This window comes from Enoplosus armatus, chromosome 13 (assembly GCF_043641665.1).
Source record: "Enoplosus armatus isolate fEnoArm2 chromosome 13, fEnoArm2.hap1, whole genome shotgun sequence".
NCBI lineage: Eukaryota > Metazoa > Chordata > Actinopteri > Centrarchiformes > Enoplosidae > Enoplosus > Enoplosus armatus.
This window is the reverse complement of record NC_092192.1, coordinates 22,178,978-22,196,638: the sequence shown is the minus strand read 5'-3', so window position 1 is coordinate 22,196,638 and position 17,661 is coordinate 22,178,978. Positions and strand designations below refer to the sequence as shown.

The 17,661-nt window shown below is 42.8% G+C and overlaps 1 protein-coding gene across 1 annotated transcript in view; it reads left to right on the top strand.

Annotated features, from left to right (window-relative positions):
• Positions 1-8,864, top strand: part of esama (endothelial cell adhesion molecule a) — a 42,954-nt gene extending 34,090 nt beyond the window's left edge. Inside the window, exons 2-7 of the mRNA XM_070917422.1 lie at positions 3,669-3,820; positions 5,966-6,167; positions 6,297-6,452; positions 7,088-7,210; positions 7,386-7,518; positions 8,073-8,864. Of these exons, the coding sequence (XP_070773523.1) occupies positions 3,669-3,820; positions 5,966-6,167; positions 6,297-6,452; positions 7,088-7,210; positions 7,386-7,518; positions 8,073-8,613 (1,307 nt within the window). The 3' untranslated portion in view covers positions 8,614-8,864. The remainder of the gene's footprint in view (positions 1-3,668; positions 3,821-5,965; positions 6,168-6,296; positions 6,453-7,087; positions 7,211-7,385; positions 7,519-8,072) is intronic.
• Positions 8,865-17,661: the final 8,797 nt, after the last annotated feature.

Below are 17,661 nucleotides of genomic sequence, written 5' to 3'. Positions count from 1 at the left end.
GAAACACCTTGTTAAACCAGACTTAGTGAAATGACCCCGCTGCCTCCAGTGGGACCCATCCAGACCTCATTACTCCCTTCATTCTATTCTGTACTGAACAAACTGGCTCCCATCTGCCCCGCCATCAGTCACCATGGAATATTTAAAGTCGCGCAGCCTGCCCCCCCATAAAACCTCAGACCTGCCACAGCGTGGAAGATTGAGCCTCGCTGACCAAATTTGCGAGTGAAGAGTGAACGTTATGAATGCGGCCCTGTTCATTCCCTCCATTTATCCCTCCATTTCGCATGTCCCCCATACGTTCATTCATCTTTTTCCACTGCTCTGGTGGGGTGCACTCTCATCGGAATCAGGGAGGATTTCTGTCAGGAAATCTTCTTAAAGCAGCACTTGGCAAGATTTTCATGGAGGAAAATCCCGATCGGGCTAAATCATGAAGAGCGGCCCATCCGCGCTAATGAGGAGCTGAAGATTTGGCCCATTTTCCCCGATGAAACGCTGGAGTCTGGGTGATCCCAGCTGGGAAGTCTTGTATGCACGCTACAAGGCACAAATTGCCGTTTTAGAACGAAATACTGCATTTGCTTTTCCATAATAGTGCGTAAGCACCATGCAAAGCTGCACTGATGAGCAATAACTGGACCTCTGAAGTCCCTTCTGACCCCACAAAGACACTGTGAGGAATCATTCAACATTTTGGGAAATACGCTTATTTGCTCTCTTGCCGAGAGTTAGATGAGACTATTGATAGCACCAATCTGTCCATTAAATATGAAGCAACAGCCAGGAAGACAGGTAGCTTAGCTTAGCACTAAGACATATAGCCTGCCACACAACCCCCCATGAAACCACAATTTGTTATTTTTTACGACTCATTAGTGAGCTTTAGAGGTGCTGGTAGGTGGATTTTGTTACCTTTGGACAGAGCTAGGCTAGCTGCCCCCCCCCTGTTTCTAGTCTTCATGCTAAGCTAAGCTAATTGGCTGCTGGCTGTAGATTCATATATATCCTACAGACATAAGAGACACGGTATCAGGTGTATTTCCCAAAATGTCCCGTAATTCACTGACCTCTAACTATTCAAACCGCCACCCGCTGCTGCTTTAAGAATACCGATGATTGTGCCGTCTTTCTTGGCGTCCCCTCCTTGTCCCACACATTCATCCATCCAACCCCTCTCCCCGAGACTTACGGCAGCCTCTCAGTGGGGTCGGCCACAGGCTTACTGCAATCATCAGAGAGCTGCTCCACAGTGACTCACTGCATTTATGTTTAAGCCTCTTTCTGTCGTCTCTACATGTCCACTGATCCAACCATCCGTCCATCAGTCAGCGCCTCTCCAGACAAGAGGCCTGCCTCTCACTGCTCCAGCAAATCTTCTTAGGGTCTAAAGAGCCATCGACACAATGAATCTCTTCTTCTCGTTGTTTCCCGTCTCTTGTCCTTCCCTTCTCCTCCTTTTTTCGGCGCCCCTTTCTTCTTCTCTTTTTTTTTTTTTGTTTGTTCATCCGTCTCCTTCCTCACCTCCGTCCACGTCGCGAACGTCTCCGTCGGCGCGACTCTTTATTAGAAGCCACGCTTTTAAAAGGAGTGACGCCTACGCGCTCTGTCCCTCTCATCACTGTCACTCACCACCCGTCTCCACAGCGATAGGGAAAATGATACGCCTCCTCTCTGTGGAGATCGCCTCAACAGCGCATTGCAATTCTAATTTCAGCTGCGCCGAGAAAGTATAAGAGGTGTTTGTCGGAGATGATGAGGCCATTCGTTTAATATTGAGTCTTACAGCTGGAATCTTATTTCCAAAGCAAATCGACGTTTTCTGGAATGAGACAAGATTTCTAGATGTCTTTTTTTAGGGCGTGTATGCTTATCTAATATTAAAGCAGCTGTCACTGACATTTTTATAACAGAAATGTGTCTCAAATGACGGTGTGAAAACAACGTGTTGTGGCTCATTGTTGAGCTGTCCGGCCCGCAGCTTCTCACCGCTCTCATAGCTTCATTTTTCGGCCTTAGCCTTGGCGGCTGTTTTCAGCGGAGCACTTAGCAGCTGAAGTGACAGCTACCACCCGAACGTTCCCCTTTCAGAGGAAAGCACGGGTTGGGCAAGCGGGTCACTTTCACTGAAACGCGGTTTCACTGTGACGCTGAAGCAGCGGGGAACTCAAACTGCGAGCTTGTGGCCCCCGAAAGGCAAGCGAGCCCGAGGCAACCGTCCGAATACCGAGGGCTTTCAACACCCAGAGGTCACCCGCCATCAACACGAGCGGACCAAGCTTCTTCGTTGTGTAACGTCTAGCCGGTGCCGAGGCAGTGAAGAGGTCCAGCCGTCTTGCTTTTGATTGCATCACTTCCTGCGCATGGAGCAGTGTTCTTGTTAGTGACAATCATGACGCCCCAAAAGACGATGGCGCTAATTAGCAGGAGCGTCTTGCTTTTTCCCCTGTTGCCGTACAGTGAAGTAGGCTAATACAGTATGCATGGTGCGTGTGGAAATCTTTAAAATCACTATTTCTGGAGTGCAGCGTTGTGGATGAAGAGTGTCCGTGCGTGCAAGTGGATGCCATTCGCCGTATTTCCACCTTTTCTTTTTTTTTTTCCACATGAAGGCCATGCCAGTCACTCCGGTGGTTTCGGACACACACACAACAACACACGCATCAATTTTTTAAAAACTGTGCATACACCTGCCACATTTCTGCACCGCATGTTTGATGTCTGATGCACACACACACTCACACACACACACACACACACTTAGAGCCGATGTTCAATGTTGGACTTGTTAAAGGGAATAGAGTGTGAACGACAAAGGGAGATCCGGTCGAGGGGAGAGGTGGAAAGGTCACAGATGAGAGAGAGAGAGAGAGAGATGAAGAGAGACCAGGGGAGGGGCTATGTGAGGGGAGAGTGATGGAGTGTGTGTGTGTGTGTCACCTTCCTCCTTTATCCCATCTCTGTCTGCTTATCTCGTTCTGATTGCAACGTTAAAGGGCACGTTGTTGACTAACAAAACGATCCAGAGCAAAAATCATGTTTCCCCAAAGGAGGGAATGCGTTCATCTGAGGCCGTGTCAAAGCCCTTGTTTACCATAAACACGAATAACCGACTGCGGTGACTGCATTTTCCGACAGAACGTGTGTAAATAGAAACACGGGCGCATTTCACCGACGTGTCTCGGCTCTCTGCTGCCCCTCTCTGGCCGTAAGCGCTCACCACGCCTGGCTCTGCCGACGAGCCCCCCTGAGTGGTTCATGTCAGGCTGCTGGGAGGAATGTGTTTCTGCTTGGCTGCTCTGTAGCTGGATGACTTGACGTCCTCTTAGAGGGGGTGCACCGTAAGTGTAATGAAGTCTGCACGGTTATTCCCTCCCAGCATTCGGAATGATTTTCATGACGACGAATGGACTTTCTAGCTGTTTTTTTTATTTTTTATACGTTCCTTCTAAAGGCGGGATGAAAAGCTGCTGAAGACGCCAAAACCGCAAAAATTGTACCACATGTTTGATTCTTACCTTTTGGATTCACATTCATACAAGAATCCACCTTCCTTACCAATTTTTAGTCAGTTAGCTGTTGTAAATAATGTGGGATCAAATCAGGACTGGGCCACACTGACCACTTTCGTGTCTCTTCCCTCCCGCTCTCCTCCTTCCTCCATCCAGGCATATGGGCCCAGATCCAGATGCCCCAAACCAGTATGGACGTGATCAAGGGCCAGATGGTGGTGCTGAGGGCCTCGTACGGCACGGAGCCCGGCAGTGACCTGAGCACCAACACCATCATCTGGAACTTTGTCTCCAACAACACCCAGCTGGTAAGGAAGTCGTGTGTGTGTGTGTGTGTGTGGGAAACATTGCGGTGATATTTGCACATACAGTATCTAGAGCCCAGCAGTCGAATCGCTTTACTCCCCCTTCTGTGGCCACAATATCTGGGATTACAGTTATGAAGGATGCTTGCCTGTTCTTATACTGTTAATCTGGCAAAGCCCTTCCTTTGTAAACCCTTAGAAATTAATCCAAGACAAAAAAGGCTTAAAGCTTTCATACAAGCACTGTATTATTTCCTCACCGCTTTCACACACCGTTCTGGAGCGAAGTGTGTGTCTTTCTGCGCGAGGACATTAAGGCCAGGATAAATGTGTTTTTCCAAATCAGATTATATATGAAATCATTGTTGCAGGAAAACATGAAATGAAGCAGGGGGGTTTTGCGTAACAAGCCCAGCTGAACACCCCCCCACCCCCCAAACCCTGTATTGTATTTTTTTTCGTTAAATATTATCTAGAGACCTGGCCGTGGCTCAGTTTATCTGCCTAGGTCAGATTATCGGGCTGTACAGATGGACGAGCCAAAAGAGGATCACAATCAAAAAGAAAACAGGGGAACAGAGAACTCAGAGAGCTGGGAAAGACACAGTTGATTAAAAGTGAGGCCTTTTTTTTTTCTCCCCCGGTGTGCCTGGACAGCCATCCAGCCCGCCCCCCTCGGTTTACTGTCATTTTTTGCCAAAAAAAGATGAATAAAAAGAACAAACTCTCACTACCTCAGCGCCAAACCCTAGATGCCACAATCTCTGTAGAGAGTTTTGTGTGTGTGTGTGTGTGTGTGTGTGTGTGACTGTGATGCACAGCCATCTGCATGGTATGCAATCCAGCAGCTGATGTGAGCTAATCGCTTCTGACAAGCTAACTAGTTCGTTGAATTAGAATATTAGAATTAGAATAAAAAATTAGAACATGAAAAAGTCACATCTCTAAAGGAAGTGGCATTGACTCAGCCAGGAGGAACCAAATTGGGTTGTTAAATCCCGCTTTAATCAACTTTGAACATTTCCTCAGCACCTTCCTTTGTGTCTGCACCTGCACCTTTTATCATGCGGGCCCCTCCGGCCCATCTCTAACCACAGAATGCAGCAACGCAGCAGCAGCAACGCAGCAGCAGCGTTAAAATATTCAATTATAGTGCTAACTTTGATATTTTGTTGCTTGTCTGCCCAAAAAAGCTGAAGCAAACAAAACCAAAAAAAAGATGTGTTAGCCCATCCCTCAATACTTTCTGACTTTCCTACTCTGTCTGTGGCCCCAAGCTGACATCATACAGTGTGCATTCATTGGCTAAATGTTTTCCCAGAACTACAGTAGTTTTTAGACAATGATACAATGATAAAGATACATTTATTTAATGTTTATTTGCATAGGGACGAGTTCATAGCGTAACATTTATAGCCTAAGCTAATTTGCAATGCCCGTCCCCAGATGGGCCTTTAAGATACACAAAGCTCAACAACAGACACACAAGAGACGGTACAAAACACACACTGGGCCACAGGTACGTACATTAAACACACAAAACTCAGAACTCGGCGAGAACGTACAGACAAAGCAATGCGAGACTGCAAACTAGCACAATGAAGCGCACCGGAGACCAGGAGCACCGGATCGTTCGTGACTACGCCACTGATCCCTCTTCAATAATCCGTTTGAGTTCTGCAGGTAAGGAAGAAAAAGCCGTTGTGTTCAAATGAGGATTCACGTAAGGGCACCTCCCAGTTCCCCGTCAGATGATCCACGTGTTGCTGAGCTCGAAAGTGGAACCACAAGGTCACCGGGGAGCCTGGTTCTGTCGGCGTTTTGCTTGGATGAGTTTAAGATGAGCAAGTTGAATGAAATGAATTCTGTTCAAATTCAGAAAGGTGAACTGTGGCTAGCTTGGATTTGTTTGAACAGTTTCTGCCTCGTGTTCCTCATGAAAACTGGTGCTACACGACGAGTCCTTTAAACCCTGGGTCGATGGAAATGAGCCACAAATGATTCTTTTGACCCAGGACAACCGGCCAGCGCAATCGTTTCGACGTGGACGCCAGCGAAACTGGTTCCTCTCGCCTTTTCTTCCCTCTTTTCCTCTCTTTCGTTTCTCTCGGCCTCTGACACTCTGGCTCTCTGCTCTCTTTTGTCCAGATCATCTCCTACACCAAAGGCTCCACCAGCGTGGGCAGCTCCCAGTTTAAGGGCCGCGTCGGGTTCACCGCCGGCATGCCCTTGCGAGACGTGTCGCTGTACATCAACAACACCCAGGAGTCCGACTCGGGGCGCTACCTCTGCCAGATCATCATTCCCGGAAATCCCGGCTACACTGCCGAGCTCAGTCTGGACGTGAAGGGTGAGGAAGACCTTACCTGCTCTGCAGTTGCACCTCTTGCGCCGAAGACCCGACTAAGGAGCACTGAATTGCATACATTCCGTCGCATAATCTAACAAAATAAACGTTTTGTAATCCTCTCGTCCTCAGTCCCTCCTGCTGTTCCTAAGTGCTCTCTATCAGGGAAGCCAGTGCTGAAGGGTAATGTGACTCTGAGCTGCAAATCCAGCTCTGGGAAGCCCATTCCTCTGTACAAGTGGAGGAAAACCAGTCCCACCTCGGAGGTCTTCTTCTCCCCCATGCTCAGTGAGTGGATAATCACTGGCCGATTATTATTATTATTCAGTTACAAGTATGATTTGTGTACCCGCGTTGCATTATTTTCTAACCCTAACAACATTAACACAAGCTTGTTTCAGATATGGTTCCGTGTTTTTGTAACTTTAGAGTTTAAGAGCAACTTCGGACATCAAATTGTTCGGATGGCATAAGCAACAGTATATTTTTACATACCACCTGCCTACAGTCTTGCCTATGCTAAGCTAAGCTAACCGCCTGCTGGCTACGGCTTTCAGATTGAAGCGGCAGATGTGAGAGTGAGTCTCATTTGACTCTCTCTGGCAGGAAAGTGAAAAAGCATATTTCCCCAAATTAGTTGTGAATGTTTCAGTACTTCAAACTTCGTGCCACTTTCATTTTTTTTTTGCTACAGTGTTGAATAATGTAACACCTCCCCTGAATGCCTTCAGGAAATATATTCGGCATAAAAAGTTCACAAGTTTTGTTTTAACAGAACTGGAATTGGTGAAATGAGATATTAAGACAGCATAGTAGCAGAGAGCTATTCCTTTAATGAAAGCAAGTGGTATTCCTCATAACTGACCCAACTGGATGCTGGGATGCTAAATACGCATGGAATAATGTGCATTCCAACGTTTCAGATGAGAAGGCCGGCACCCTGAGGCTGAGCAACCTGAGCAGCAACATGTCGGGGAAGTACGTGTGCACGGCCAGCAACTCGGCCGGATCGGAGAGCTGCTTCGTCAACCTGGAGATCGTCACCTGTACGTAGCACACAACAGCACCGCCACACACATGACATCCGACTTGTGTTTGCGTGTTTATGATGCAGTCCTTTGGCACAGCCTCATTTAACACCGTTTTTTCACAGTAAAACAACATGCATGCGCTACGTAGACATATGTGCTTTGGTGACACGTCCCGTGATTCTTCCCGTAGCCACTAACGTGGGGATGATCGTGGGTGCCACGGTGGGCTCGGTGGTGGGCTTCATCTTCCTCCTCCTCCTCTGCCTCGTGTTCCTGGTGAAGAGGCGGAGAGACAACGAGGACGACATGGCCAACGAAATCAAGTGAGTTTCACTGACTGGCTGTGTGTGGACTGTGTGTAAAGAATCATTAAAAATCCATTTTCCTACGATGGAAGGTTCCAAGCCGTTGTTTACATGAAGGCTCCAGTCCAAAACCCAAAGATATTCAGTGTACGGTGATATAAAAACAGAGACACGGTTACTAGAGATCATCAGAAGTTGCTGGTTTATTTTTCTGTCGTTCAACTAATCGTTGCGGCTTTAGTCCCGCCAAAACAAAAGAACTTCACATAGAGAGAGTGATTTCTTGCAACACACGGGGGTGCTTTTTAAATGGCAGAATGTACCTAAACAAAGACGTGTGTGGCTCTGTAGTTTAATGCCACATCGGCCAGAAGTGACAGCTAAATGCTAAATGCTAAAATGTAGTGTAACAAGAGACATCAAGTCAGTGTTCTGAATTGTTAATATCCGGGGGTTTATTGCTTAATGTTGTTTCTGTGAGTGGAAGAATCGGTTATTTCTGCTTTCAAGCGTTACGTGGTCTCGCTTTAAGTCCTCGCGTGTTCTTGACTGTGTGTCCTGTCGACCCCCAGGGAGGACGCTCAGGCTCCCAAGCGTGTGTCCTGGGCTAAGAGCGGCATGGGTTCAGATATCATCTCCAAGAATGGCACCCTGTCCTCCATCGCCTCCAGCCCACACCACAAGGAGTCCTCCCACCACCACCACAACAACCACCACCACCACCTGCAGCAGTACCCCCAGCGCCCCTCCTCGGACACGGCCTCCATCATCACCGCCACGGGCAGCACGGCCGGCTACCGACCGTCCCGCCACCACGGGGCCTCCACCCCGACCCACTACAGCTACAACAACAACACCACCCTGCCACGTGGGCAGGCCGTCCCCTCCGAGGCCAGCACCAACGGGAGCTCCCTACCCAGACCGGAGCGCTACGCCCAGCTGCCCCAGGCTCAGGCGCTGCCGCAGACCTACAGCCAGCCTCAGCTGCAGCTCCAGGCTGCTCCCTCCCCGCCGCCGCTGCCCACCTCCACGGTCACGGCCGCCAACATCACCCGCATGGGAGGGGTGCCCATCATGGTGCCTGCGCAGAATCAGGCCGGATCTCTGGTCTAACCAGTGGAATACTGCCCCTTTTACGCTTTAACTACTATTTAGCAAAGAATTACAGTAAGGTCAAAAGGTCAGATTCACTTACTGACGCTTGTGCTTTTGCACCAAGAAGCTTTCATGGCCAGACTTTCAGACACAGACTGTTTACTTGCTTTAAGTATACTTAAGTCTTTTATATTCTGTATGCACTGTATACATTGCAAACTATGTATAGATATGATTTTCATACATTTATCCAGTCTTTTCTACTTCATCAATGCATTTCTAATGTTTTGTTCCTCAAATTTAGTTTTGAAATGTCATATTATATATATATTTTTTCTTCTTTTTCTTTTTTTCCTCCTGCCATACTAATTCCACAAAGTGAGTAGCAAATGGATCATCACTGGGGGGGGGGGGGGGGCGGCATCTATGTGTATGCAAGTCTCGCAGATGAATATACAGATGAAATAAGAAGAGGGTTACGCAGGTCTGCTGTATGTCATCCGTCATCTTTACCTAAAAACTAGCTAAAGGAGGAATCATCACGACCAAAACAGGTTTAAAGCACATTATATCGGGAGAGAAGAGAGGGAAGTCAGCGAGGATGGGGTGTAAATACGTGAAGATCTATAAATGAGTATATTTCTGCAGCAGAGTTGTGGAAAGAAAGATAAGACAACATTATACACATGATAAAGTATCCTAATCCTTTTTTTTTTTTTTTTTGGCTTCACTTCTGTCGGTGGTTCAGCTTATGAAATGCTCTTAGACTCGATTCTTTAAACACAGATTAGCAAAAGCTTCTTATAATATTGAGCACTGTTCAGAAGTGCAGCACGGCGACTTTGCTAATACACGAGTCCACACTTGAGTTGTGATCGGTTTTTTTTTTTGGTTTTTTTTTTAAGTTGCCTGCCGCATTGAAAATGCAAGTTGTAAATACGATATTTATTTTTCTGTCAAAGGTGTGACATACGGCATATAGCATATAGTATGGAACATATGATGCAACACTGGAGACTGAACCAAAGATATACAGTATGTAACACGCTCGCTTTAGTATGTTTATTTTATCATGTAGGTCAGCGAGGTTTAAATCAACATGGAAGTGTTTTGATTCGCCGCCAAAAGCTACAGGCTTTAGGCTTTTTCCCTTTTGATTGACATGGAAGCAGATGCAAGTGTCTCTAAACAACACCGGTGTGACAGTGTTTTGAAGAGTCTCGTAGGTGCCTAGTTAGCGATCTTCTACCATTTCCTATCACAAGAAGATGAGGAGGACACCCCCTTACATTTATTTTTTTTCTTCCTTTTAAAGCTTTTAAAGTTTAAAACAACCTACAGAATATTGTATCATATAATATATGTTGTTGGCTTGATACTGCTGAACCAAATGAGCTCTGGGTTTTGGCTCAAAAGCTAGTTTCCATTTAAAACTAAACAAAACAAAAAAAAAAGTTTGAATAAAAAAGAAAAAAAAAAAAGAATTTGTGCGTTACACTGCCGTGGTCTTTGTTCAGCCAGTATTTGTTTTTACATCTTTGCTGCAGAGTCAGAATGTATGCTCATGGCTACAGATGGTATCAAGTCCATTTTTCTACAAAAACTGAAGCAGTGAAATCCAAGTATTGTTTTTAAATGTAGGCTTTTTTCACCTTTTCGTCTCATTCTGTCCACACTCAAGTCACACAAATGCCTATTTAAGTGTCATTTGGATTCGGAAAAGAAAAAGAATAACACCTCTCTATGTATAATGACGGTGATCATGCCATCTATTCTGCTGTATTGTAATTACACTGGATTGTTGTTGTTTGTTCGTGTGCACAGTGCACAGGACGCCAGAATAGCACTAGACGTGACGATGTGGAAAGGGAAACATAAGAGCATCCTTAACAGACCATTTGTCACCCGTTTGACACGAGCTTGACAGGACGGTGACGGCAAAAAACGTGCAAGCAAGTAGGTGGAGGCTGAAGCTTCGGTAGATATTTGCGTCATTGTTGGAGCAAAAGGAAGCATTTCATGTGGAAAGTTGAACGTTGGCGAGGAAGTCATTTTCTTTACAGCCGCAGTTAACAGACTCATTCTTTAACTTGAATGGGTCCTTTAAAAAAAAAAAAAAGTCCACATCATGACCATTAAAATAAAATGCATTCAAGACTAGCCTTTATTTTTATACAGTATAAGAGCACACGAGCAGAGTTTATGAATAGGAAACGTCCCCTGAACTAAAGGAGGGCTCACATGTCAGCGGGTGATGGATTGTATAACTAACTGTGGACAAACTGGTGGCCAAACCTATTTATACATTAGGCCTAAACTGTGGACATTCATGTGCAGTGTGCACTCCTCCATATTTATGTTCATGGAAAATGCTTTGTATATTATTTTCAATTAAAAGAGAAATGATCAGTTTGTGTGTGTGTGTGTGTGTGTGTGTGTGTGTTTTCCCTAAAGCTTCTCCAAGTAGTCACCATTACTATTGAAAGTTAATATTCTAAACTAATCAAACCCTAATGGTAGTACTGTATATGAATTTGGTTTATGCAATTTGTTGCACATTCCCAGAGTTGACCACCAGAGGGCAGAAAAGGGACTCTATTTGGGAAAGATCTGAGCAGTGGTAGAGCAGTTTCATGCACATTATTTTTTACATATATTTCTAAACTGTGATTTTTCATTGTAGGTTCAATCACAAAGAAACCTCACAACACCTTCCTACATACCTACCTGCCTACATACATACATATAGAGTTACCTACCTGCCTTCCTACCTACCCACATTAAGACAGACCTACATACATACAAGGAGATTTAAACATTCAAACATGCATACTTACGTACAGGCTTACATACATACATACATACATAAATACATATATACTGTCATATCTGCCTACCTACATTCCCGCCTGCCTACATACATAAATACATACTTATATACATACATACACACATTCTTACATACCTGCAGACATACATAGTTACAAACATACATAATACTTATATACATACAGACCTACTTATCTACCATACTGCCTACATACTTACATACATACCTACATGCATGCATACCCACCTACCTACCTACATACACACCTTCCTACATACATACACAAATACATACATGCATGCCTACCTACCTACCTACATACATACATACATTCATTCGTACATACATACCTGCCAACCTACCTACCTGCCTACATACTTTCCTACATACATTCATTCATACATATATACATACATACCTTCCTACCTGCCTAACTACATGCCTTCCTACATACATACATACATACATAAGTAACATACATTTATATCCTACCTACATACTTAAATGCATACATGCATGCGTACATACCTACCTACTTACCCACATACATACGTACAAACATTCCTTCTTACATACATACAAATATACATACCTATCGACCTACTTACCTGCCTACCTACTGACATACATACTTTGCTATATACATACCTACATACAGACATGAATAAAATCATACATACATACCTACATACCTACATACATACAGTGGCTTGCAAAAGTATTCAGCCCCCTTGAACTTTTCCACATTTTGTCACGTTACGACCACAAACAGAAATATATTTTATTGGAATTTTATGTGAAAGACCAACACAAAGTGGCACACAATTGTGAAGTAGAAAGAAAATTATACATGATTAAAAAAAAAATTTACAAATAAAAAACTGAAAAGTACGGTGTGCAAAAGTATTCAGCCCCCCAGAGTCAATACTTTGTGGAACCGCCTTTTGCTGCAATTACAGCTGCAAGTCTTTTGGGGTATGTCTCTACCAGCTTTGCACATCGAGAGACTGAAATCTTTGCCCATTCTTCCTTGCAAAACAGCTCAAGCTCAGTCAGATTAGATGGAGAGCGTTTGTGAACGGCAGTTTTCAGATCTTGCCACAGATTCTCGATTGGATTTAGGTCTGGACTTTGACTGGGCCATTCTAACACATGAATACGTTTTGTTTTAAACCATTCCATTGTAGCCCTGGCTTTATGTTTAGGGTCGTTGTCCTGCTGGAAGGTGAACCTCCGCCCCGGTCTCAAGTCTTTTGCAGACTCCAACAGGTTTTCTTCCAAGATTGCCCTGTATTTGGCTCCATCCATCTTCCCATCAACTCTGACCATCTTCCCTGTCCCTGCTGAAGAGAAGCACCCCCAGAGCATGATGCTGCCACCACCATGTTTGACAGTGGGGATGGTGTGTTTAGAGTGATGTGCAGTGTTAGTTTTCCGCCACACATAGCGTTTTGCATTTAGGCCAAAAAGTTCAATTTTGGTCTCATCTGACCAGAGCACCTTCTTCCACATGTTTGCTGTGTCTCCCATATGGCTTCTGGCAAACTGCAAACGGGACTTCTTATGGTTTTCTTTTAACAATGGCTTTCTTCTTGCCACTCTTCCATAAAGGCCAGATTTGTGCAGCGCACGACTAATAGTTGTCCTGTGGACAGATTCCCCCACCTGAGCTGTGGATCTCTGCAGTTCGTCGAGAGTCACCATGGGCCTCTTGGCTGCATCTCTGATCAGTGCTCTCCTTGTTCGGCCTGTAAGTTTAGGTGGACGGCCGTGTCTTGGTAGGTTTGCAGTTGTGCCATACAATTTCCATTTCCGGATGATGGATTGAACAGCGCTCCGTGAGATGTTCAAAGCTTGGGAAATCTTTTTATAGCCTAACCCTGCTTTACACTTCTCCACAACTTTATCCCTGACCTGTCTGGTGTGTTCCTTGGACATCATGATGCTGTTTGCTCCCCAATATTCTCCTAACAAACCTCTGAGGCCGTCACAGAACAGCTGTATTTGTACTCAGATTAGATTACACACAGGTGGACTCTATTTAGTCATTAGGTCAACATTCGATCATTCAGCAATCATCAGGCAACTTCTGAAGGCAATTGGTTACACTCAGAGAAAAGGGGGCTGAATACTTTTGCACACTGTACTTTTCAGTTTTTTATTTGTAGATTTTTTTTTTAATCATGTATAATTTTCTTTCTACTTCAGAATTGTGTGCCACTTTGTGTTGGTCTTTCACATAAAATTCCAATAAAATATATTTCTGTTTGTGGTTGTAACGTGACAAAATGTGGAAAAGTTCAAGGGGGCTGAATACTTTTGCAAGCCACTGTACATACATACACATATGCATACTTATGCATATGTGTATGTATGTATGTATGTATGTATGTATATGCATACTTATGCATATGTGTATGTATGTATGTATGTATGTATGTAGGTATGTATTTATGTTTTTATTCATGTCTGTATGTAGGTATGTATATAGCAAAGTATGTATGTCAGTAGGTAGGCAGGTAAGTTACCTATATGCATACTTACATACATAACTTCCTACATGCTTGCATACATACATAAATACACACACATGCATGATTGCATACATACATACATACATACATACATACATGTATACTTACATACCTGCCTACATACAATGATATATAAATACATACCTTCCTACCTACCTACCTACCTACATGCCTTCCTACATACAGACATACATACATGCCTACCTACATACATACATACCTGCGTATATACAAGCATACATATAGAATTACCTACCTACCTACATACATACACGTACATATATACATGCATTGATACAAACATACATACATGCATGCATACCTTCATATCTACCTACCAAACTACCTACAAACATACATACATACCAACCTACTTACCTACCTGCCTACATAGTTGCATACATACAGACAGACATACATACTTTCCTATATACATTCATACATACATATATACTTATACTCATATATATAAACATACATACATACATACATACATACATACATACCTTCCGACCTACCTAACTACATGCCTTCCATACATACCTACATACATGCATGCTTGCATACATACATAAATACACACATGCATGCTTGCATACATACATATACACATGTGTGTATGTATGCATGCATTCATACATACACACACACACACACACACACACACTTACATACATACACATACATACATACATACATACATAAATACATGCATGCATGCATACATACCTACATATATACATGCATTCATACATACACACGCATACATACATACATGCATACATACATATACATACATACATAAATGCATGCTAGCACACACACACACAAAAGCATACATACATACATATAGAATTACCTACTTGCCAAATTAAAACATACATACATACATACACACACACCTACCTACCTACCTACCTACCAACCTTCCTACTTACCTACCTACATACATACCTTCCTACATACACACACACACACACACACACACATACATAAATACACACATGCATACATACATACATACATACATACATAAATGCATGCTAGCATCCATACATACACACACACACACACACACACAAGCAAACATACATACATACATACATATAGAAATACCTTCCTGCCTTCCTTCCTACCTGCCTGCATTAAAACATACCTACGTACATGCATACCTATCTACCTATATACATACATACATACACACATACATACATACACACCTACCTACCTACCTACCTACCAACCTTCCTACTTACCTACCTACATACATACCTTCCTACATACACACACACACACACACACACACACACACATACATAAATACACACATGCATACATACATACATACATACATACATACATAAATGCATGCTAGCATCCATACATACACACACACACACACAAGCAAACATACATACATTCATACATATAGAAATACCTTCCTGCCTTCCTTCCTACCTGCCTGCATTAAAACATACCTACGTACATGCATACCTATCTACCTATATACATACATACATTCATACATACATACAAACATATACATACATACATGCATGCATACATACATACATACATACATACACACACACATGCATACATACATACCTTCCCAGCTACATACATACATACATACATACATACATACATACATAAATAAATGCATGCTTGCATCCATCCATCCATACACACACACACACACACACACATAAATGCATGCTAGCATCCATACATACATACATACATAAATGCATCCTTGCATCCATCCATGCATACATACACACACACACACACACACACACATAAATGCATGCTAGCATCCATACATACATACATACATAAATGCATCCTTGCATCCATCCATGCATACATACACACACACACACACACACACAAGCATACATACATGCATACATACATGTACATACACACATGCATACATACATACCTTCCCAGCTACATACATACATACATACATACATACATAAATGCATGCTTGCATCCATCCATCCATACACACACACACATACATACATGCCTACCTACATACATACATACCTGCGTATATACAAGCATACATATAGAATTACCTACCTACCTACATACATACACGTACATATATACATGCATTGATACAAACATACATACATGCATGCATACCTTCATATCTACCTACCAAACTACCTACAAACATACATACATACCAACCTACTTACCTACCTGCCTACATAGTTGCATACATACAGACAGACATACATACTTTCCTATATACATTCATACATACATATATACTTATACTCATATATATAAACATACATACATACATACATACATACATACATACCTTCCGACCTACCTAACTACATGCCTTCCATACATACCTACATACATGCATGCATGCATGCTTGCATACATACATAAATACACACATGCATGCTTGCATACATACATATACACATGTGTGTATGTATGCATGCATTCATACATACACACACACACACACACACTTACATACATACACATACATACATACATACATACATACATAAATACATGCATGCATGCATACATACCTACATATATACATGCATTCATACATACACACGCATACATACATACATGCATACATACATATACATACATACATAAATGCATGCTAGCACACACACACACAAAAGCATACATACATACATATAGAATTACCTACTTGCCAAATTAAAACATACATACATACATACACACACACCTACCTACCTACCTACCTACCAACCTTCCTACTTACCTACCTACATACATACCTTCCTACATACACACACACACACACACACACATACATAAATACACACATGCATACATACATACATACATACATACATAAATGCATGCTAGCATCCATACATACACACACACACACACACACACAAGCAAACATACATACATACATACATATAGAAATACCTTCCTGCCTTCCTTCCTACCTGCCTGCATTAAAACATACCTACGTACATGCATACCTATCTACCTATATACATACATACATACACACATACATACATACACACCTACCTACCTACCTACCTACCAACCTTCCTACTTACCTACCTACATACATACCTTCCTACATACACACACACACACACACACACACACACACATACATAAATACACACATGCATACATACATACATACATACATACATACATAAATGCATGCTAGCATCCATACATACACACACACACACACAAGCAAACATACATACATTCATACATATAGAAATACCTTCCTGCCTTCCTTCCTACCTGCCTGCATTAAAACATACCTACGTACATGCATACCTATCTACCTATATACATACATACATTCATACATACATACAAACATATACATACATACATGCATGCATACATACATACATACATACATACATACACACACACATGCATACATACATACCTTCCCAGCTACATACATACATACATACATACATACATACATACATACATACATACATAAATAAATGCATGCTTGCATCCATCCATCCATACACACACACACACACACACACATAAATGCATGCTAGCATCCATACATACATACATACATAAATGCATCCTTGCATCCATCCATGCATACATACACACACACACACACACACATAAATGCATGCTAGCATCCATACATACATACATACATAAATGCAT